Raw genomic sequence first — 21,058 nt, 5'->3', positions numbered from 1 at the left:
AAGCAAACTCAATAACACAAAATGTTGGTTTCAGCTGGGCGCACAACTTCTCATTTCTTAAATTCGTTCAAATTGTTAATTATTTTTCATTTTCTGGAACATTCTGAAGTTTGTTATTTCGCCATGATTTGCAATTTGAATTTCGATATCCTAATTGCTTTTTAATTATTAAGATATATGTTCTCGTATCTTCACTGTTTAATATGCAGCTATTTTTAATTAATTTTCTAAAAAAAATGCGACCTAGTAATGATTGTTGCAAGGATTCCACTGTTTCTGGGAACATAACATACCCAATAAAGTAAATGTTGTTGGTTGCAGATTATTCAAATGCCTTGCTTTGCTTTTGTAATTTTCGTCGCATAATGAAAGCGAATTCTTTGTTTTGCAGGATTGTTGGCTATTATTTGTCATCTAATAATTTTTAAACTGTTAAGAATTCAAATTATTTTAAAATAAAATAAAAAAAGGGGGTAAATAAAATTAAAACATGGTTTTTAGTTTTTAGATCATGTTTAAAAAAAGTGGTTCTTTGGTATCTACCGAATGTATATCTTGGGTACCTTAGCGCACTTGGTCACATTGCTGCCCAGCTGATTGTGGAGCGCACATGTTTTGATTGTTATTTTTTTTTGTGATTCGGAACATTGGACCCCGATCTCCTACAGAACTCGAAAAATGGGCGGACACCACAAGAAGAACCTGCGGGCGGAGAAGGCCAAGGTGAAGCTGAAGGGCGCCAAGCTGCCCAAGGGCCTCAATGTGACCAAGACGGACTTCAAGGTGCGCAAAATCGAGATTCGGGAGCAGCTAAAGGAGTCCTCCTACTCGGCAACTGGCCAGCGTCAGCTCAATCTCAAGGAGACGCTCTCGCGGCTGAAACATCACAGTGTCAAGTTCCGCACGGATGCACTGCGCAATGTGCGGGATTCGCTGAAGTCCGGGAATGCGGACCATCTAATTGGACATCTGAACGAGCTGTTCCAGGGAATTGCAGCCGGAGCCTTGGACATGGAGCGTTCGGCGCGGCAGGAATCGTTCAAGACCCTCGATATCCTGCTCGAGGCCCTCCAGCCGCACGCAGTGGCGCCCTTCTTCCACGTCATAGCCACCTATCTGCGTTGTGCCATGACCCACGTGCTGCCCGCCATCCAGGAGGACTCGCTCCTCATGCTGGACGTCCTGCTGCAGCGTGTGCCGCCGGCCCTTCTGGCGGAGCGCAGTGCCAGCACCATCATTGGCAACTTCATCGACATGATCTCCCGCGCCCGCCACGACAGCGAGCGCTCGAATCGCACCCTCACCTTGAACCTGGGCCAGGGCAAGCAGACGACCGTGAAGTGGCGCACTAAGGTGCTGCTCCGTCTGCAGCAGATTCTCGGCACTTTGGTCAGCTCCAAGGGCTCCAAGTCGGCCGTTGCCCGTGTGGTTCACTTCGATTCGACGTGTCCGCAGTACTACAATGTGCTGTGTCAGGTGCCCCAGGACAACAGGGACCTGTATTCCATCCTCAACGAATCCAAGCTCACTGCCGAGGGCACTCGACTGCAAACGTACGTGGAGCAACTGCTTCCGCTCCTGCAGGACAACTGGCTGGAGGTGCGTCCGCAGCCGCAACAGCCGCTGCTCAGCCAGGATGCGGCGGCCAGTCTGCATGTGGTCATCAGCCTGATGAGCCTGCTCTGGACCCTTATCGCGCAGCATGAAACAGAGAATAACACCAGGGAACTTAGCGACTGGCTGAGGAAGAACTATGCGCAAAAGTTCTTGCTCAACTTTTTGGCCAAGGACGGCAGTCGTTTTCCCTACCAACAGATTCCGTTGGGGGCGGCGGCCAAGAAGTCGCCGAAAGACAAGGGACCCGCGGATGGCGGGGAACTTTGCTTGCCGCAAAACCTAGGTCTTGTCCAGCTGACCTGCAAGTTCCTTCCGAATCCCAACGAGAAGCAGGCCCAGCTTTTTGGCCATTTGGTTGCCTACATGCAACAGAGTTTGGAGCGCCTCAGTTCACTGTCGCCGGAGCAGCAGCTCTCTGTGGTGGCTTCCCTGCGTCCGTTGCTTCTTGAACATGCCACATCGCTGCAGACCATCGTGGCAGAACCCCTGACCAGCCTGCTGAGTGCCTCCATCGAGGCTTATGTGGGCCAGCGGTTCACCACCCGCGAGGGCGTGGCCACGCGAGTGCTGAATCTCCTCTGCGAGATTGTGGAGCGTTCGGATTTGTATGCCCACTTTGGCGGAGAGCAGAGATTTGCCCCGTTCCTTGGCTATCTGCCGCAGTTGCTGCTGAAACCAACAGTGGGTGAGGGCACTCTGCGAGCCATGGCCACGCTCTGCCGCCAACTGAATGGAGTCTTCATGTCTGCCCTGATCCAAGCTGCTCCCGAGGTGGTCAGCCACTTGATTAAGCTACAGGTCACAAGCGATTCCGATGGCGAGGACAAGTTCGAGAACCAGAAGCGCGTTCTCAACCTGTTCTACTACGCCAGAGAGTCGGATAAAGAGGGAAAACTGGAGCGGGCACTTAAGCAGCTGGAGGATCAGGTGGAGCACGAGCGGATTGCCGGTTACCTGAAGGCAGTGCTAGGCTTCAACTAGTGCTCCCCATCCAGTACAATACACACATACTTTGTATAGCATCTATAATTAGTTTAATGTTTACATTATAATCCTCTTGCTTAGGACGAACTCTGCTGCTCAGGTCTTCTGTTTCTTGGGGGGCTTGGGTTTGAAACGATCCAGCACGGAGCGCGGTGCCTTGGGCTTGCCCTTGGCACCCTCCTTCGTTGTGTGCTGCTTGATCACCTCCTTCTTGGCCTCCCTCATCTCGGCAATGAACTCCTGCAGGCGTGGATGTAATTAGTTTTGGGTTTGGCAGAAACTTGGACCCTTCACTCACCTTGCGCTTGGCATCCTTGACGATCTGCTTGTTGCGCGCCGCATTTGCAGTACCGCCACGACCCTTCATTTTGTGGCGCGAATTCATTTTGATGCGCGGCGCCTTCAAATGGAACAGCTTGCGCTTGGCATCGATCTTCTCCTGCAGCGTGGGCGCATCCACGCCGGTAATTTCGTGTGGGTCCAGGGTGATCAGCTCGGGCGGAATCTTCTCCAGCAGAGCGTGCACCTCGTGCTCGCGACGCTGTTTGGACGTTTCGTAGGGATTGTCCTCCAGGGCATCGAAGTTGGGCTCCCCAGAGCCAGGCACTAACAGCGATTGGAAGCCCTTGGCCGTGGCCACGCCGAGCACATCCTCGTACGGACAGAAGCGCAGGCCGTGGACAAAGGCATCGCAGCGCTGGCGGATGTAGGGCAGTCGCTGCCCGTCACCCGAGCCGCCGCCGGAGAGCAGATCCGAATAGGTCTCCAGATAGGTGCCCTGCGACAGCGCCAACATGCCGCGCTGCGAGACATCCAGCTCGTTGGCGGGCAGGCGCAGGTGGAAGTGGGTCAGCGGCTTGTCCTGCACGAGCATCCGGATGTCCCACACCTTCACGGCACGATCCAGGCCAGCGGTGACCAAGTGCTGACCCTTCGGGTCCACAGTCAGGGCTGTCATGGCTGTGGAATGGCACAGCAGCTTGGCCAGCGGCTCACGGACCTTGGGCGACCACATGGACACCACGCCACGTCCGCCGCCAATGCAGAGCACGCCGTTTCGGGGATTGTGGCGCATCAGGCGTATGTCGCCCAGGCCCGTGTTGAAGTTGCCCACCAGCTCGCCAATGGAGACGTCCAGCCAGGAGGCATAGCCCGCCGTGTTGCCGGCGGCCAGGAGGAAGTGGTAGGGCAGGAAATCCAGGCGGTTCACCCGGTTCAGTCGCTTGATGCAATGCAGCTCGGTGCCCTTCTTGTCGTAGAAATAGACCCAGCTCTTCTGTGCCACCGCGTACATGGTGGGGACGTGCAGCCACTGCACATCCTCGATGCTCTCCATGGCATTGAACTCGCAGTGCAGCCGCTTGGTCACCCAATCGAAGGCGGCCACATGTCCGCGTCTGCCGCCGAGCAGCAAATGCCGGCCGTTCTTGGTGTACCGCATTTGGTAGGGTCCGAACTCCATGTTCAGGTTGAAATGCTTGGTCGACGACTGCAGATCCACGTTCTCGGCAATCTGGGCCTGCCGAAACTCGGCGGTGGTCTCGCCCTCATCCGCCTCGAGCTGGCCAGCGGTTTCCTGGAGCAGGAGCTCCGTGCGAGCCGCCTGTTCGGTGGCATACTCGAGGTACACCTCTTTGCGCGTCTGCTGCTCCTTGAAGTGGCGTGTTTTCACACCTTTTGGCTGCACTTGCTCGCCACGTGAGTACTTCTTGAGCAGCTCCTCGGGAATCGGGTGCTTCTTGGGCTTCGTCTCCGCCTGCTCCTCCTTCGCTTTTGCGGGGGCCTTCTGCGGACGCGGCTTCTTGGGTTTATCGTGCATCCTGATAAAGTCCCCGGTGAAATTCTGTTGGTTTTTGCTCATCACTTTTACATGTTCTAGTCTGCCGTCGCCCTTTTCTGTGTCCTTTGGTGTCTCAAAGTAGCGTTTGTATGGCGTCTTGCCCTTTGGGCGCCCTTTTGGCGCTGTTTTGGTCATTTTTGTGGATCAGCCAGGCGATGTTAACTTAAAATTTGGCTTAAAACAAAAACGAATTTGAATTTGACAACAACGTGCACGTGCTGCTTCTTCTTCTTCGGACCAGCTGTTGGTCAGTGTGGCCAGATGGCATTTGGGCACGTTAAGCAGAGATGCCTAAAATACCAAATAAATATCATCATCTACTCAATTCAAAAATTTGCGCGCGCAATGGAAATCAAAATTTTCATTTAAGTTTTCTGTTGGGTACTTTATTCACTACCATCAATAATTTATTTAGTAAATAAAAAAAAAGGAAAAAATGATATGTTATCAATAGAAATAAAAAGGGATTTTTTGTTTTATTCATTTGCAACTAATTTAGGTTTAATTTTTAAATATACGTAGGTATTAAATACAACTAGAACGAAAGGACATCAAATTACGTTTTAGCCCCAAACCCGCTTGCAAAACGCTTTCAAGATCCTTTCGGCCAACCGAAGGTTACATACGGTAGGGTAATATTGCTAAAGTTAGACCTTATTTTGGTACCACTCGTTAGACGAATCCGTCAGTCTCTGGGAGGTCCCTCTATTAACTAGTTAGTCAGTTAATAGACACGACCGTAGGGCAAGGTATTGGGATAGTAGGGCATCAGGAACTTGGCGCCAAAACGCGGCTGCGATTGCGCCGATTCGCTGCTGGAGGAGAACATCGAGGTGCAGATCTCGGCCCGATCCCGATGCAATCGGCTGCTGCTGTTCGAGGTGCTCGTCCCGGCGATGCCCAGGCCCAGTCCCAAGCTCAGTCCGGCTCCATGACGACGCTCCCGACGTCGCGACCGGATCAGCGAAAAGATGGCCACCACCACGGCCACAAGGAAGATCAGGCCCAGCACACAGAACGAGATGGCCAGCTTGGAGATGGACAGACAGAGGGTCCCCTCGCCTGGCACCGGCTGACCCCGCACATGAGGCGCATAATCCTCTCCTGAAATAACATCCTTTGATTATTATTGCGCCTAACACGTATATTCCATTTCTGATATTAAAAATCGACCGTTTTTAATCAAAACGTTGTTCTTATCCAAATTTGAAATATTTCTTTTTAATTTTTCTAACCAAAATCACTTACAAAATCATGTGAAAGTGAAAACTAAAGCACAGTCAATGAAAACACATGAGTTAAGTTAGGAAAGTTTGACTTAAAGATTCGAGCATTTATATGTAATTAGAGAAGGAAATTGAAATATGTTTTAGTTTTAAACGGTGCGGCATCCGTGACTGGCACGCATTTCCAATCCCAGTGCTCCTCCCAGTGCCCCCTTCCATACCCACATCCACATCCACCCCCAATCCCGCCCACTTACCGCTCATATTGTGGCGCCTGTCGTAGCGCAGGCGGTCCACCTCGATTTGGGGAGCTGTCACGGCCAGCGAATTGAACACCTCGATGCGGGCCAAGTGCTGCTCGGCACTCAACGCCGGCGGAGGCGTCTTCTGGCGACAGTTTAGCTGCAATGGAAAGGGAATCGGAATCGGAGAGTATAGTGAACACACTGCATTCGCATGGTAAACACTCAAGGAGGCAGTGCATCGGATGGTGCACTGGTGGCTAAGTGGGTATGTGGCTCCACTTGGCTGCATTTCGGTGCAATAACCACATTAATTAGCAGACGCAACAACACGCTACGATGGGCAGCTGAAAAACAGCAGAAGCACCAGTGGCAACACTTTCGTTTTCGTTGCAATTAATTGAGATGCATACGAGTGGTGCTTTTGTCGGTACACAGGAAAAAAAAACACCTGCTATTACATAATAAATTGTATGGTTTGCAAGGCTACATAACTTAACTTTCATAACTTAAGATTTCCAAAACGAAGACCTTAAGAACTTTAAATCATTAAAATATATGTACAAAAAATTCTTTGCCTAGGAATCGAACTCGTATCCTGCAATGTAACTATTTAAAAACAACTCTAAGCCTTTGGCTAGTATTCGAACTCCAGTTTTTCCATAATTTATACATTACTATAACATTTTGATAAAGAATTGCTAAGATTATAAAGCGAAAGAAAAATACTATTAAATAAGTGATATCTTTCGAATAACAGTTTTTTTACAATATTTTATAAATTTGAAATGCAATTTTCTCTGTGTTTGCTGACTGAAGTAGTTGTTTTTTTAAATTTATAATTAATTTTTTTTTAACTATAGTTACAGTGTATAATGTGTAGTACAATTAATTTTTTTTAACTGTAGTTACAGTGTATAATGTGTAGTACAAGTATGTGGTACTCACTGTCGGACACTTCCCCTTGCAAAGTTGCACGCCACAGCTGACATGAAGGCGTTCGCGGTCCGGGAACTTGAAGGCGGGAAACGTGGCCGCGAACGTCCGCTCGACCAGGTCTTCCTCGTGCTGCTTAGACCATCCCTCCTCCGCCGGTCGGTGCTGGGTGTGCAGAGCGGGCATTACCTGGCCATGGATACGGGCGAAATTAGTATATCCATAGCTATGCATGGTAAACAAGGTTGTTTTATTGGTGGTAAACGCTGGAGGCTATTTGGCCCCGGTTTTTTTGAAAAGTTTGTTTTTTACAACGCTTTGAACTGCAGGGTATTGTTAAAATATATCACCCTGATCATTGTCCTTTAAAAATTATACAAACTATGTACATGACTAACTAAGTGCAATATTTATGATTTCTTTGCTAAACTTATGTAGTTAAACATTAACTGTGTAAATCATTATCAATGTCACAAATTCTTTTTTAGTTTACAACGGGGTAATATTGAAATTATCTATGATTAGTTAATAAGTCATATCATAACTGTTCCAATGATATTTTTGTAACATTATTTTAATAATTCTTTTGCCAATTTAAAAGCCTTGCTTATGGAGTCTCTCAAGAGTTGAATAACTCCAGGAAAATAAAAAGTTTAAGAACTATGTACCTTATGCATTTATTATGTCACATTTGTGTGATAGACTGGGAACATGAACCTGTTGTCTCGCGTTGCGATCGCTGTCCCTGAACCTGAACTCCAACTTTTATGCCCCAACTGGTGGCAGTTGTGTGCTTTTGATGGCCTTCTTTTATCGCCGGTTATACAATAATACGGGGTGACAAAACACTGGCTCACACACTGCCAACATTTCGGTCATTTCCGTTACGTACAAGTAATGCAGTATAGTGCCAGTACCAGTACCGCCAAGAAAACTGTGAAAAGGTGGCAAAGCAATTGTCATGTGGCCAAGTTCAATGACAACAATGAATGCTGAGCTGCAAGTGGTGCATATGTACGCATATGTAGTGCAGTTTGGCATATGGTATGATGCATGTGCGATCGCTGGAAACAGATGTATGGAATTACAAGACGCTGCGATTTACATCTCGCCATTGTTGGTGGTAACTAAAACAAAAGCGAGGAAGCAGGGTTACTTAAGCAAACCAAAGTTTGTATACCCTACAAAAACCACAGTATAAGGTGCCTATATATTCAAGGAAATTGCCACAGGTTTCCCTTAAACCCTTTTGAAGCAAAAATATTTGTATACCAGCCTAAAATTCCCAACTGGTTAAAGCCTGCGCAAGCAAACAAAAAGTTGACAACCACTGATATTGATGAATGGCTTATTTTTTAACTAATCTGTTAGTCTTTAAGAGAGGCCACAAAATGATAACCATAATAAAAGTATCTCCAGAGAGGGTATATAAAACAGCAGGGACCAAGGCACGTTGATTAGCTTAGACGGCGATGTCTAGTTTCAATTTACACACCCAAGCACGTGTTTCCCCATGCGCGGGTGTATGTGAATGCGAAACCTGAGACAATAACGAGAAAAAGCAAATTGTTGCGGAAGTTCAAACGAGTTCACGTGCAGAAAGATTGTACAATTGTAAATGTACAAATTGCAGGCTTCCTTTATGGCACCCATAGACTGTCATCTCTAAAATCAAATAGTCGAAATAATCGCCAGGATTGTTGCATTATCGATAGGCATGTATTAAATTATTATTATTGAAGGGAAAAAGCATTATTAAAAAGGTCTTAAAGAGGCAGTTAGTCCCCATGTAAAGAGCTCAATGGGTCAATCAAGGCAATATTGTATAGTAGGGCCCCCTAGGATCGATAACGATGGCTTTGTGCTCCTCTCCCTATCAACGGTACCTGCACTGTGGGTCAAATTCTAGAGATTCTACGCCATAAAGTGGGTCACCATCATCGGCGGCGTTTGCAGACAAAAGACGCGGTTTTTATTTCACTTTTCTTCCACGCTCTGACCCAGAAGTGTTTCTAAACCAAACAAATCAACCTGTGATGGGTGCGCGCATAAATTTGCAATCGCACTGGAGCGTCTTGAAGAAGTTAAGGTAAAAAACAAAAAAAAAAATTGTATAAGAAAAATAAAACAATAAACCAAACCAACGCGAAAGAAAATGAAATGTGCTAAAACGGAAGACAGCCGCCAAGACTTGAACAATAAAACAAACATAAAATGCAAATGCTTTTCTGTGTGTCTTTTCGCCCGTTCCGTTAAAAATAAAACAGAAATTAAGCCGTGTGATTTTTCTAGCGCTGCTGCTCTGACCACCAACAACATAAACAGAAAGAAGTAGCGAAGCGTCTAGTTGGAGATTTGTTTGACCCATTTAAGGCAGCTTCGTGAATGAATGACATGTGCACAAAGCTGCGACGGCCGGCGACCAAAATGCAAATGCTTGGCAATGGCATTGCCCACCGTCGCACAGTGGGGCCATTAGCCGAAGATCGTAATAAAAAATGGATGTTTCAAGATCTTAACAAAATTAAAAGTTAACTTGAAGGAAACATCTATTAAAATCGAAAAAAAGGCTATTTTATTACACATTTTCCAGAAATTCATAGGGTATACAATGTTATTTTTTATTTTTTGAATTGCTTGGCCTGCATAAAAATGTTATCTCTGAAAATCATTTTTGAAGGTAATAAGCCAACATTACTTTTTTAAATTACTAAAAGAAAAAAGATGCTACATATTCTCAATTGGTTTTTTGTTTTTCAATTTATTTTAATCATAACATATATGTAGCAATAATAAAAACATTAAAAAAAAATTAACCATTAGCAAGAACTTGAACTCGTGTATCTAGTAGTTAAATAACTCTATCATTACATTTAATGGAACCAAGTTTTCTTTTAACAAGAATTTCTTTTTTTAAGTTTGGAAATTGAGAGGACTTGAACTTGCGTATCTTGGTGTTAAATATGAACCCAATCTTCTGGCCCCACTGTTGATTGGCTCAGTGGTGCTGACGAAGATTGTGGTGCCGGGGAGACGAGGGCGGAGTTGAGGCAACCACAAACAGGGGCACGTCAAAATGCTAAACGATAAATATTTCTATGTATTTCACTGTTGGCTAATTGTTGTGACCTCCTAATTTACTGAAGAAGAACTGAAGAACTCGGAGAGCCCAGGGAAACCCAGGGAAACCCAGGGGAACCCAGCAAACAGAAAACCCAGAGAACAGTTCGCAGGCGTTTCTTCGGTTGTTTCTGTATTATTTTGTTCCTACTTTAGCTAATGGTTTCGTTTGCTTTGGGACTGCTTGGCTGGGCAACGAAAACTGTTCTAACGATGATCGCGTAATTACGGCTAACAGTTTCGGTTTTGCTGCCGTTTGCCTCACATTTAGTGTCGGTGCTGTAATAACTGTTACACTTAATGAGCCGCTGCTTTTGGGCGGTAGAAATATTTAAAATATATTAGAGTTAGAGTGGCGGCATACAATCAATCGGATCTTGGAAAACCATTTTCCAGCTATTCAAATTTCCCTTTCGTTGCGATCCGGAAATCAATGGCTTTTGTTTTACATTTTCGTGTCTTCAAAATGCACTTAAAGTTTTCTAAAACTAATCACATACAACATTTAAGTTATGGTGACTTTAAGCGACAAAAATGACATTTTCATTATTTTTGGAAGAAATATAATATATATTGTTTTTAGAGAGATCTGGCAAGTAACGTTTTTTTTTTGGCACTTTTAAATGTTAAACCCTTTTGGATAGGAGTTAAAACTTAAGTCGTTTGAAAACTTTTTTTTACAAAATTTGTAATTGAATTTTTAGGCTGTATTATTTTTCTAAGAACCATAACCCATAAAGACCTAAATAATATTTTTGTAGAAGTGTTTAAGAGAATTTCTTAATAGTTAAAAAACCTTTCTAGATTATAAATGTTTTATTTAATTCTAAAATAATAATAAGAGTTCTAACTTGATTCAATCATTTTCAAATGTAAGTATCTAAAAACAAAACGTCTGACTTGCTTATAGTTTTTTTAATGTTGCAGTTTTGTATGCCCCAATGCTACCCTCTAGATGTCGTCTATAAAAATGAAAGTTAAATGCGATCGATCGCAGATCGCCCCACAGCATCGAGATCGTCGTTAATTAATGGCTTTCCGTTTGTCTCATCGCGTCTAGTTTTTGGTTTCTTCTCCGCTCTAACGGTTCAGCGTAGAATGTCGCGCCGCCGGCACCTGTTACGCAAATGGCCGATCCACAAGATGCATATGTATCTATACGTATCTGTAGACCGGAGTAGATAAGTGGATCCACTCACCTGCTCATCAATGGGACACCCACGGGCATCCAATAGTTGCTGCGTGGATTCGCCCAATCCGTCGAGTGCGGCACAGTCCACCACCCGCACTCCGATGTTTCCCGGTACGATGGCCCGTACGGTCAGGGTGGTGGCCACGCCCACCTCCACGGATCCGGTTCCATTGGGGCCACCCAACTCCAGCCAGATCCTCACCCGCGGTGTCTCCATGTGATGGTGCTGGGATTGGGTGTGGGTGTGGGTGTGGCTGCTGCTCGTCGATGGTGATGATGATACGGACAGAGCTGGAACTGCAGCCGCTGCTGCCAAGGCCCGCATCCGAGCGTTCCTGGGTATATAGAAAATAATTATATAAGTAATAACAATTAACAATATTGGGTTTTCTAGAGCTAAATTTCAGCTTTTTAAATGATTTAAAATAAGGAAATCTTTAACAAGATATAATTTAGCAATTTAGCAATATAAATGTATACATTCTGAGGAACTTATGCCTTCAATTGAAATCATGCTCATCAGATCAATTTCATTTGCATTTGTTTTTCCCCAAAACTCACCGCTCGCGTCCGTTGTCCTGTCGCAGGATAGGCAGTGGCATGCCCATGGCGTTGGCCGGCAGCTGGCACCTGACGGCGCTGAGGATGTCGGTGCTCTGGCGCAGCTTCTGCTCCTTCTGGAGCATCACCCGCACCGAGTACTCCAGACTGCCGTCCTCGAGGGGCTCCGCCCGCACCCCACATCCCGAGGTGGGGATGCGCAGGTGCAGCCGGGTGGAGTCCTGGCCACGTGCCCGACACTCCAGCGGAAAGTCCTTGGCGTAGAGCAAGCCCCGAAAGGGCCGGCTCAGCTCCAGGTGCATCTCGAGCAGCTCCCGGCTGCAGTTCACCTGCAGCGTCTGGATTTGCATGGTGGCATTCTCGTTAATGGAATGGGAATTGGAATGGGAATTCGCTGGCGTTCTGCTTGCCCAGCTAGCATGACACACAAATCGCGGCAGATGCAACACTCCGATAACGGCCACCATTGGCAGCAGCTGGCCGAGATTGAAGCCAATGGAGAAGGTGGATGTGGCGGCGCTGGAGGAGAACATGTTTCTTCCGATTTCCCGTTTTCGCCGACGGACCAGGCAACCCGCCCCGGCGATCAAAACCGCAATTGATGCCACTTGCTGCCGCTGTCTTTCGATGTTGCTGCTGTCACTGGATGTTGCCGCTGTGCAATGCTGATGTCGCTGATGTCGCAGCTGGAACCGCCGACACCTGTTGCCGACTGTGGCCAACTCTTAATTGGCCTACTCCGAGTCCAAGTTCGAGAATCTTGTCTGCGAAATGGAAATGGGTTTTTTTTTTTTTATTTTAGCTTGGATTTTGGGTCAAGTCTGCAAGGTGTTCAAGTCTTATGTTGTATTGTTTCTTAATACATTTTGAATACTTGTAAAATTTTATAATACACAATTGTATATATATATACAATATCATGGAATGCAAATCAAATTTTTTGTAGTACATTTTTAAAAGATTGAAGAATAAAGATACAAATATATATTATATTTACTATAATATTTAAATTATATCAGAGCTTTAAGAAAAAACCATATCTTAAATCACTTTCATGTAAAAGAATTAATGATAATATCTTTTTATTTTATAATATGTTCTAGACATCTCACTAATCATAAGTTAATTAGTTGATAGTAATAAGGTAAAAAAAGATACCATCCTCAAATGACTATCAATCAATGATTATAATCGATTCTATGGCTAACGAAAAGGGAAAGGGGAAAATGTCTGCCACTTTATGTAATTTATAATTGCCAAATAAATGAGAGGCCAATTTGGGAGCCCTTCCCTGCCCATTTTGGATGCCATGCGATGCGATTCGATGTGATGCCAATTCGGCACCGAAAGCGGGTCAAGTTTGTCCCATATTTGTTGATTGGACTGAAGCCATAAAGCTATGAGGCTGGCTGCTGAAGATGTTGCAGCACGGCGAACAAATAAATAAATAAATGCGATAAAGGCAAACACCAAAGCTTAAATCAACATCAACATAATGCGTTTGCAACTTTGCGTAATCCTATTTGATGTTACTACTGCCCGCTCGTTGGTTATTCGCTCATTGTGCTGTCTATTTGTATTTGTGATTCCTATCTCTTATTAACTCTCGTGGGCATTGTAATCAGCCCAATTAACAATAAAACTTTGACTATCAAAGAAAACACAAAGTAAAGCTTTTCAAGTCGCAGTGGCAGTGAGATTACTTGCCCTTCACTCTGGTCGCCTTTTTCTTGTTGGTAATGTGATGTCAATAAGTCTGTGTCCTTAATCCTTAATCTTTATTTTTAAGATGTTATGCTTTTTTATTGGATACTTTAATTCTAAGTTTTCTATGTTTTTCTTGCTACATTTATATTTTATTTTATAATACTAATAAATTATTATTGTGCAAGAATGTCACATTTTTTTTTATTTTATTATAATAATTTATTATTGCTACTCCCAAATATACCAACAATTTTAATGAAATTGATTAATTTTTTATAAAATGAAGAAACGTTTCCATCAATAATGCCTAATATAATAATATTTGGCCATATAAAAAATCCTTTTTGTGGTTTCAAACAAGAACACAATACCTATATTTATCGTTTATTACTTGATTTTTATTTGAATACATTTCAAATAAAGCCGTTTCAATTTTTTAATTTTAAGCTTACCGTAAGTCAAGGGTTTTTCAAACCCTTTTATATCTTTTAGCTTCGCCTAGGAATCGCAGCTCTTTCTTTGAAATCTATTGCTGATTTCTTGTTCTTTTTAATCACTTTTTGCAAAAATATTTGCACACAACAAAAAAAATGGAATTTCTTACGCAATTTTGCGGTAAATCGAATTGCGAAAAAAGCAGAAGAACCGCAATTTTCAAATTGGTTAATTATCAGCCACTACGCATGCGCGCACTTCACACGCTCTCATGTGCAAAACAGTAAAAACCGTGCATAAAAAAAAACACAAGAATATCAGAAGAAAAGCTCGCGAAACGCCCGATGAAGAAGTCTCGGAAGAAGACAAGCGCGCGCCACCGAGTGTGCAGATGTAATGCACCGGGCCAATTCCGAATCCGAGTCCAGAAGTTAGCCAAGTTAGTCGCGAGCGCAGACCGCAAAACAACAACAAGGGGAAGGGGTAGAAAAAGCGGCGGAAGACGTTAATTTAACCGTCGTCACGCATGCGCCGCGAATTGGCGCGCTCGTTAGCCATTCAAAGTTTGGCTATCGATAGCTCACAAGTATCGGAATTTGGTATTTTCATTTCATATATACTGCTATACATTCTTACAGCAGCAAAACTCTTTTAATTTCTGTTTACGAAAGAAAATGTCTCAAAGTAGTTTTAGTTTGAATTTCGATACCAAGTAAAGTTTTTTAAAAGCAATTCCTGCTAAGAACATTCATTTATAATTTGTAAAATAAAATGTTAATAAATACATTTTACAGTTTCGATAGTTTCCACAATATCAGTATTTTTCTGCAAAAGTATCGAAACTCAGTAGTTTCAATAGTTGGTATTGTCCAGCATCCGGCAACTGGTCACACCCTTGTAGTCGTCCCATCCCTTATTTGTGACTTCCTCTCTCAACAGACTTTTCCAGTGATGCCACATGGATAAAAATATAGCTAAGTAAAATGTACGATGATTTAAAAAAAATCATCGAGGAAACATCGATGTTTTTGGTTAAAGTAAAAATAAAAACAAGTTTATTTAACAATTTATTCATGTTTTGAGATCGAGTGTTGGTTCTTATTAATGAATAACAGTTTATCCACAATATTTGATTTAAAACAGCTCCTGCGATCGGAACTTCTTTGCGTGCAACTAACACCACTGCGTTTGAGGTAATGTAAACACTTCACTAATAATGGCCAAATACATAAGAAATTAAAATTCACATTAATATACGACAAATTTAATTTTACTGTTCTTCAATGCCCAATTAAACTAAAACCAATCGATAGTGGCCAAAAACCATCGAAGCTTAGAAAAATAAGAAAAACACGGAAGGTATCGATAATGCCATCGATTGTTTTACAGCTCTAGTGGCCGACTCAGCTCTAGTTCTACTATATGACTTCGTACTGCTTTTTGTTCGCCAAACTTCATGCCAAATAATTAAACCAGATTGTCTGATTGTAGTTGCACGTCAAGGATGAGCAACCGCCTTGCGATGAACATGGACATGTCCGAGATAATAGAGTTCGTGCTGCCCGCCAAGGGCGAGTACTCGGACGACGACGGTGGCGGAGGAGGCGCCGTGGGCATTGTGGACGCCAGCGAGGATGCCACCTACGTGGTTCTGGACGGCCTGGGCAACGATTACGATGAGGAGTTCCTGATCGTCAACGAGGACGGCGTGGAGGGAGAACTACTGGTGGGTGAAGATCTGCAGGGTCTGCTGGTAGGCTCCCGGGTGAAGGAGGTGCCGCTGGAGGATCAGGGTGAGCAGTTTGTGGTCACCGAGCTGCAGCTAAGCGATTTGGAGGAGCTGGTGGAGGAAGAACAGGAGCAGGGCGACTACGAGCACGAGCTCAGCTATGGGCATCATCTGCCCGTTTGCGAGGAGCCAGAAGATCTGGAAATGGATGAACCATCGTCGCCCTCCCCGCCGCCTTCACCCGCGCCCCCGCCGACGACGGTGCAGCCTCCTGTGCAGCCCGCCGGTAGAGTGAGATCTTCATCCGCCCTCCAGATCGCCATACGCAGCTTTGCGAGCCAAAATGACGACGATGGCAGCGTCAAGGATGTGAAGCCCAGCGAAAAGATGCTGGAGGAGTTTAAAGGACCGCGCCGCTACTTGCTCTTCGATGATCTGATCGCCACCATCGTGGACTTTGACGACGACAGTACACCCATCGTGGAGTTCTCAATGATCAGCGACATGCTGGACGAGAAACTGCCGGTGGAATGCGGCATCTGTCCGGATGTGATGCACAAGACGAAGCTGTCCAAGCACCAGAAGACCCATTTGGTGCCGGGTACCAATCGCTACGCCTGCATCTACTGCACGGAAACGTATCGCGACTGCAAGTACCTGGCGGGACATGCGCGGCGCCACATGGGCATCCGTCCGTACGTCTGCGAACTGTGCACCTTGTACTTCTCCACCAAACAGGACCTGCGTGTGCACAATCAGCGGCGTCACCTGGAAAAGGAGCACATCTGCGAGATGTGCGGCAAGACGTTCGCCCAGAACACCCAGCTGAAGCGTCACCGCGAGGCGACGCACGAGAAGAAGCGACGGTTCCAGTGCCAATACTGCCAGAAGGCCTACTACAAGAACTTCTCGCTGCAAGAGCACATCCGCAACGTTCACATGGGCAAGCGTCGGATGTTGAAGTGCCCGTTCTGCGGCATGCAGTGCCGCGATGCCCACAAGATGGCCCGCCATCGCAAGGAGATGCACCTGAGCCAGGGCACCTATGTGTGCCACCTGTGCCAGGAGGAGTTCACCGACATCAACTACTTCGATGCCCACAAGCGATCCATCCAGTGCCGGAGCAACACTCGTCGCTTCGTGAACGATAGGGATGGTGATGAGAATCAGGGAGGATCCGGTTCGGGATCCGTTTCGGGCGGCATGATGGACGGCCAGGAGGATGACGACGATGGCATGGGACTGCTGGAGGAGGAGTACGACGAGGACGACGGCCTGTTAGTGGAGGAGGGCCAGGCGGCGGAGGAGCAAGTGACAACCAATGGGCATTACATTAACGAGGGCGAGCCGCAGTACGTCCAGCTACCGGACTACGACGACCAGCGTCTGCTGGTGGAGAACGTGGTCGACGACGACGAGGATGTGGAGGAAGAGCTACTCAGCGAGGAGCAATACTTTAATGCTGTCCAACAGCATAATCAGCAGCAGCAGCAGCTCCACTCCCAGCTGGATCCACATGGGCAGGACTACCACGACGAGCTGATATATGAAATCACCTTGAAGACTGAGGATAATTGAGTGCCGCACCCTTGCGCATATTGTAAATAGTACCCATTTGAATAATATGATGTAAACAATTATGTATTTGGGTGTTTTTGAATATGTCTCCCTTTCTTTGGTCGAATGCAACCCAGTGTCCCCAAATCCGCAGTGCTGTATTTTGCAGGGCATCCGAGTCAGACGGCTAAATGCAACTCCGGGATCACGGATCGTGGGTTGCAATGCAGTTATCGAGGGTCTATTGGGGCCATTGGGGTTTTTGGAAATTTTCCATTCATTTTGGAATTCGCAAGGCCTGCTGACGTCAGCATGAGTTCTAGGGCAGGAAAAAGCGAGAGGGAAGTAATCTTGATTTCGATAACGATTGTTCCGAGATGAGCTTTTTTCTCGCCAAATTTGTCTGTTTTGAAAAATGAATAATTACCCATAAATCAGGGACCGTAATCATTTCTACTAATAAAATTAAAATCACAATTTGATTAAATCATAAGCGAAACTAATTACTCAAAATATATTGATTATTTTTGGTTGAAAAAATATTGCTCAAAGTCGGATAACTTTTTTTGTGTAGCATTTTTACAAGAAATTGTTTTGTTGGCTTATTAAGTAAATCAAGACGAACCAAAAAATTGTAATTATATTCAAAAAATATTAAATTGTGATTATTTATTATTCAATTAGTTTAATAATTATTGTTTACGGTCCCAGCCATAAATCATTTTTTACATATCAGGATTTTTTGTTGTCAGGCTTAACAACTTTGTAAGGTATAAATGCTTTTTTATTTATTAAAAACTGATTTTATTATTTGTTAATTTTTTCAAAATATTTATATAGGAATCATTTTACTTTAAGCAATGGGCTATTCTTGAACGTTGTTTCTTGTTTAGTTTTTTTTATTCCCTGTTTAAAACTTTAAAAAAATATTTAAAGGCTAAATATTTAAATTAAACTTGAAAAATAACAAAACAAGAGACTTCGCTTATAAACTAAATACTATTTAATTGTAAAGTATGCACTAATTTTTAGCTAAACTCAATTCTAGCTTTTTTGCCAGCACCTGTTGGTCACCACTGATACTAACAAATGTAAACAACACAAAATGTTTATTTCGACCGGAAAAGTAGGCGGATCCGGCGATGGCAACGAAACCAAGGGAACCCTGTATCCTTCGATCAAACTTTTCCAGCCACACGACAAACCCCCTTGATTCCGGGAAGAGTTGTCTTCTCAGACAGCGCACAAAGCTATATCCACAAAGATTTTGATCTGGCATATGTATATATTTTAAACAATGGACGACAACGATGATGAGGTGGAGGAGCACCAGGAGCTGGATCTGACAGGCGACGTCAGCGCCGAGGAGGAGGAGGCGGTAGAGGCCGACCTTGGCCCGGTGGACAGCTGGGAGTCCTTCAACGATCGCATCGATGGAATGATCTTCAACGAGCACTGTGACAAGCCGGTCAAGAAGTTGGACGAGCGCCGGCTGGCGATACTCAACCGGGTGCGTCAGCAGTTCCACGAGGCGCCCAAGGGACTCGCGGATCGGTGTCAGGCCCAGAAGTCGTCCATCGACCAGCAGCTGGCGCTGTCCGGCGAGCGCCTGAACGAACTGGTCCGCTTCGGCAACGAACTGGTGACCAATGTGCGGGTGGCCAACGAGCGGCGGGAGCTGAATCGCCGGTTCTTCGAAGCCACTCAGAAGAACCAGGTGCAGACGAAGCTACAGCGCGAGAGCACGGAGACAATGGCCCGTTTCGAGAACATCAAGGCGCGCTGGACCGAGCTGGAGGAGACCAACGAGCCGATGCTCCTCTGGGACCAAATTGAGGAGCAAAAGAAGCGCATTGCCGAGATAATGGCCCGCAAGGATGAGATGATAGCCACCTGCCAGCAGGAGGTGGATCGAATGAATGCCAAGTACGAGTTCGATCGCGAACGACAGGCCCAGGATCTGTGCTGCCTGGTGGAGCGCGTCGATCACCAGGTGGAGACGCTGAAGGAGGCCTACAAGGAGCACCTGGAAATGCTGCGGCACACCATCGAGGAGGAGCGGCAGATCTTCGCCGCTAATGCGGTGGAAAAGTGGCGCACCTTCTTCGATGCCATGAACGCCAACTTTGATGAGAAGGCCAATTTGGTGAAGACGCGCGAGCAGTTCTATGCCCGCCAGACGCAGCAGATCAACGAGTCGCAGGAGGAGCTGACCAAAAGCACCCGGATTCGGCTGGAGAAGGAGTGCGAACGGCTGGAGTTAGAGCTACGTCGCACGCGCGATAATGTGCTGATGAACTCCGAGAAGTTGGACTACAACTACCAGGTTCTGCAAAAGCGCAACGAGGAGAACGTGATCATCAACAACCAGCAGAAGAGACGAGTGGCCCGGCTGCATGAGGCCATTGGACACACCCGGCGTGCCCTGAAGAATCTCTATCTCAACGGCAAGCGGAGCATAGCCCGTCTCTCGTCGGACATCTATAAGCTGCACGCCAACATCAACGACATGGAGTCGAAGGCCCATCAGGCGCGTCTAAATAACCGCGAGAAATTCGATCGCATCTGGGAGATCAACTACAAGGAGCTAAACCTTCTGGTGGATCGCGTCTACCACATCGATCGCATCATACACGAGCAGCAGCTGGCCATGCCGTGGTCCAGCCCGGTGCCACCCATTCCGAACATCAACAAGTCCAAGAAGAAGCGCAATAACATTCTGGAGAGGTTCGACATGCGGATTGGGCGAGTGCCCAAGAACCGGATGAGGTCAAAGTCGGCCATAAAGCACCGACCGGATATCAAGGAGCTGCCGCCAGAGTCGTTGCGCCTGATGCGAAACCTCATCCGCAAGCTCTCCGACCGTGGTGGTTTTCTGATCGAGGAGCAACTACTGAAGATCCTGGAGCCCAACACAGTGGGGGAAAAGTGCCTGGTGCGCATCGATAACATATTTGCGGCCCTGCGCATCCGTCATCTGCGGGATGTCAATGAGCTAACAAAGGTGTTCATGCCGTACACCTACTGTCCCACCTGCCAGCCGCAGGGATTGAGTCCGCTCAAGTGTGCCGAGGTGTTTATGAAGGATCAGAAGCCCAGTCGATTGCAAACCCAGCCGATGCAGGCACATCAGGAACAGGAGGAGCATCGGCCCGCTGGGGATGCGGATGGGGATCGGATGGGGGAGCTAAAGGCCTTCCTAGCCAAGGGCGAGGAGTCGGCAAAGCGTTGCCCCAATCACTACCTGGTCATGGAACCAGCTCTGTGCCTGCATGCCATGAATCTCTTCACCTCCAAGATGCACAAACAGATGTACGAACACGAACAGAGCAGCGTTCACAATGCCGTCAATCTCATCCAGATCACGGACTCTGAAATCCGTGACTTCTGGCGCCAGTTCTCCGCCTGTTTTCCAGCCTCCAAGTGCAAGCTATGGAAGACACTGGAGCACGGCCTGAATCACTATGTGGAGGTGCTCAAGATGCGCGTACAGTACGACGCGGAGGTCGTGTTCCTGCGCCGCCAGAACGAGGAGTTGCGCCACCTGCTCCAGAAGTTCACCGTCTAGCTACGATTGGCACTAAGTTCTCGTCTTAGCTGCATATCGAATTTCACTGAGAAATCGCAATCAATTATTGTTCAAATCCATCCAAACATGATCAATTTTAATTGTGCCTGGTCTTGCTCTTTGACATTGTTATCGAATCAGTCCAGAGGCGTGGAATAAATGGACCTGCTCGGGCGTCATTTTAAAGAACAATACATGAGCATTTTGGGATTACTTAATAAAATTTTAAATTGAAATACTGAGTTAAATTTTAAAATGTAAAATGTAAATTTGTGTATTACAACTTAATGGGATAAAAGAAACTTTCCTTTACTATGCTCTTAGTTATTTCTAACAAGTAAATG

The 21,058-nt window shown here is 45.8% G+C and overlaps 5 protein-coding genes across 6 annotated transcripts in view; 3 read left to right on the top strand and 2 right to left on the bottom strand.

Moving 5' to 3' along the window:
- Positions 1 to 553: 553 nt before the first annotated feature.
- LOC128260839 (testis-expressed protein 10 homolog) lies at positions 554 to 2,693 on the top strand. The gene has a single exon (XM_052994120.1). The coding sequence runs from the start codon at positions 679 to 681 to the stop codon at positions 2,596 to 2,598; it is 1,920 nt and encodes a 639-aa protein (XP_052850080.1). The 5' UTR covers positions 554 to 678; the 3' UTR covers positions 2,599 to 2,693.
- Positions 2,626 to 4,701, bottom strand: LOC128260840 (WD repeat-containing protein 46). Its single transcript, XM_052994121.1, has 2 exons — positions 2,900 to 4,701; positions 2,626 to 2,841 (listed from the first exon to the last, which is right to left on the bottom strand). Exons 1-2 carry the CDS (start codon positions 4,574 to 4,576, stop codon positions 2,698 to 2,700), a joined length of 1,821 nt encoding a protein of 606 aa, XP_052850081.1. The 5' UTR covers positions 4,577 to 4,701; the 3' UTR covers positions 2,626 to 2,697.
- A 130-nt stretch (positions 4,702 to 4,831) lies between these two features.
- LOC128260842 (uncharacterized) overlaps positions 4,832 to 21,058 on the bottom strand; it is a 49,451-nt gene continuing 33,224 nt past the window's right edge. Inside the window, exons 1-6 of one of the 2 annotated variants that reach the window (XM_052994123.1) lie at positions 13,878 to 14,380; positions 11,719 to 12,482; positions 11,165 to 11,492; positions 6,858 to 7,034; positions 5,925 to 6,069; positions 4,832 to 5,545 (exon numbers count right to left, since the gene is read on the bottom strand). In XM_052994123.1, the coding sequence (XP_052850083.1) occupies positions 5,166 to 5,545; positions 5,925 to 6,069; positions 6,858 to 7,034; positions 11,165 to 11,492; positions 11,719 to 12,251 (1,563 nt within the window). In that variant the 5' untranslated portion in view covers positions 12,252 to 12,482; positions 13,878 to 14,380 and the 3' untranslated portion in view covers positions 4,832 to 5,165. Of the gene's footprint in view, positions 5,546 to 5,924; positions 6,070 to 6,857; positions 7,035 to 11,164; positions 11,493 to 11,718; positions 12,483 to 13,877; positions 14,381 to 21,058 lie in introns of those variants that run through there. The other variant, XM_052994124.1, reaches the window with a different exon arrangement.
- Positions 15,237 to 17,229, top strand: LOC128260841 (zinc finger protein 287). Its single transcript, XM_052994122.1, has one exon. The coding sequence runs from the start codon at positions 15,365 to 15,367 to the stop codon at positions 17,165 to 17,167; it is 1,803 nt and encodes a 600-aa protein (XP_052850082.1). The 5' UTR covers positions 15,237 to 15,364; the 3' UTR covers positions 17,168 to 17,229.
- Positions 18,204 to 21,026, top strand: LOC128260837 (dynein regulatory complex protein 1 homolog). Its single transcript, XM_052994113.1, has one exon. It carries the CDS (start codon positions 18,444 to 18,446, stop codon positions 20,712 to 20,714), a length of 2,271 nt encoding a protein of 756 aa, XP_052850073.1. The 5' UTR covers positions 18,204 to 18,443; the 3' UTR covers positions 20,715 to 21,026.

Source organism: Drosophila gunungcola (assembly GCF_025200985.1).
Source record: "Drosophila gunungcola strain Sukarami chromosome X unlocalized genomic scaffold, Dgunungcola_SK_2 000043F, whole genome shotgun sequence".
NCBI classification, from domain to species: domain Eukaryota; kingdom Metazoa; phylum Arthropoda; class Insecta; order Diptera; family Drosophilidae; genus Drosophila; species Drosophila gunungcola.
This window is presented reverse-complemented; position numbering and strand designations above follow the sequence as displayed.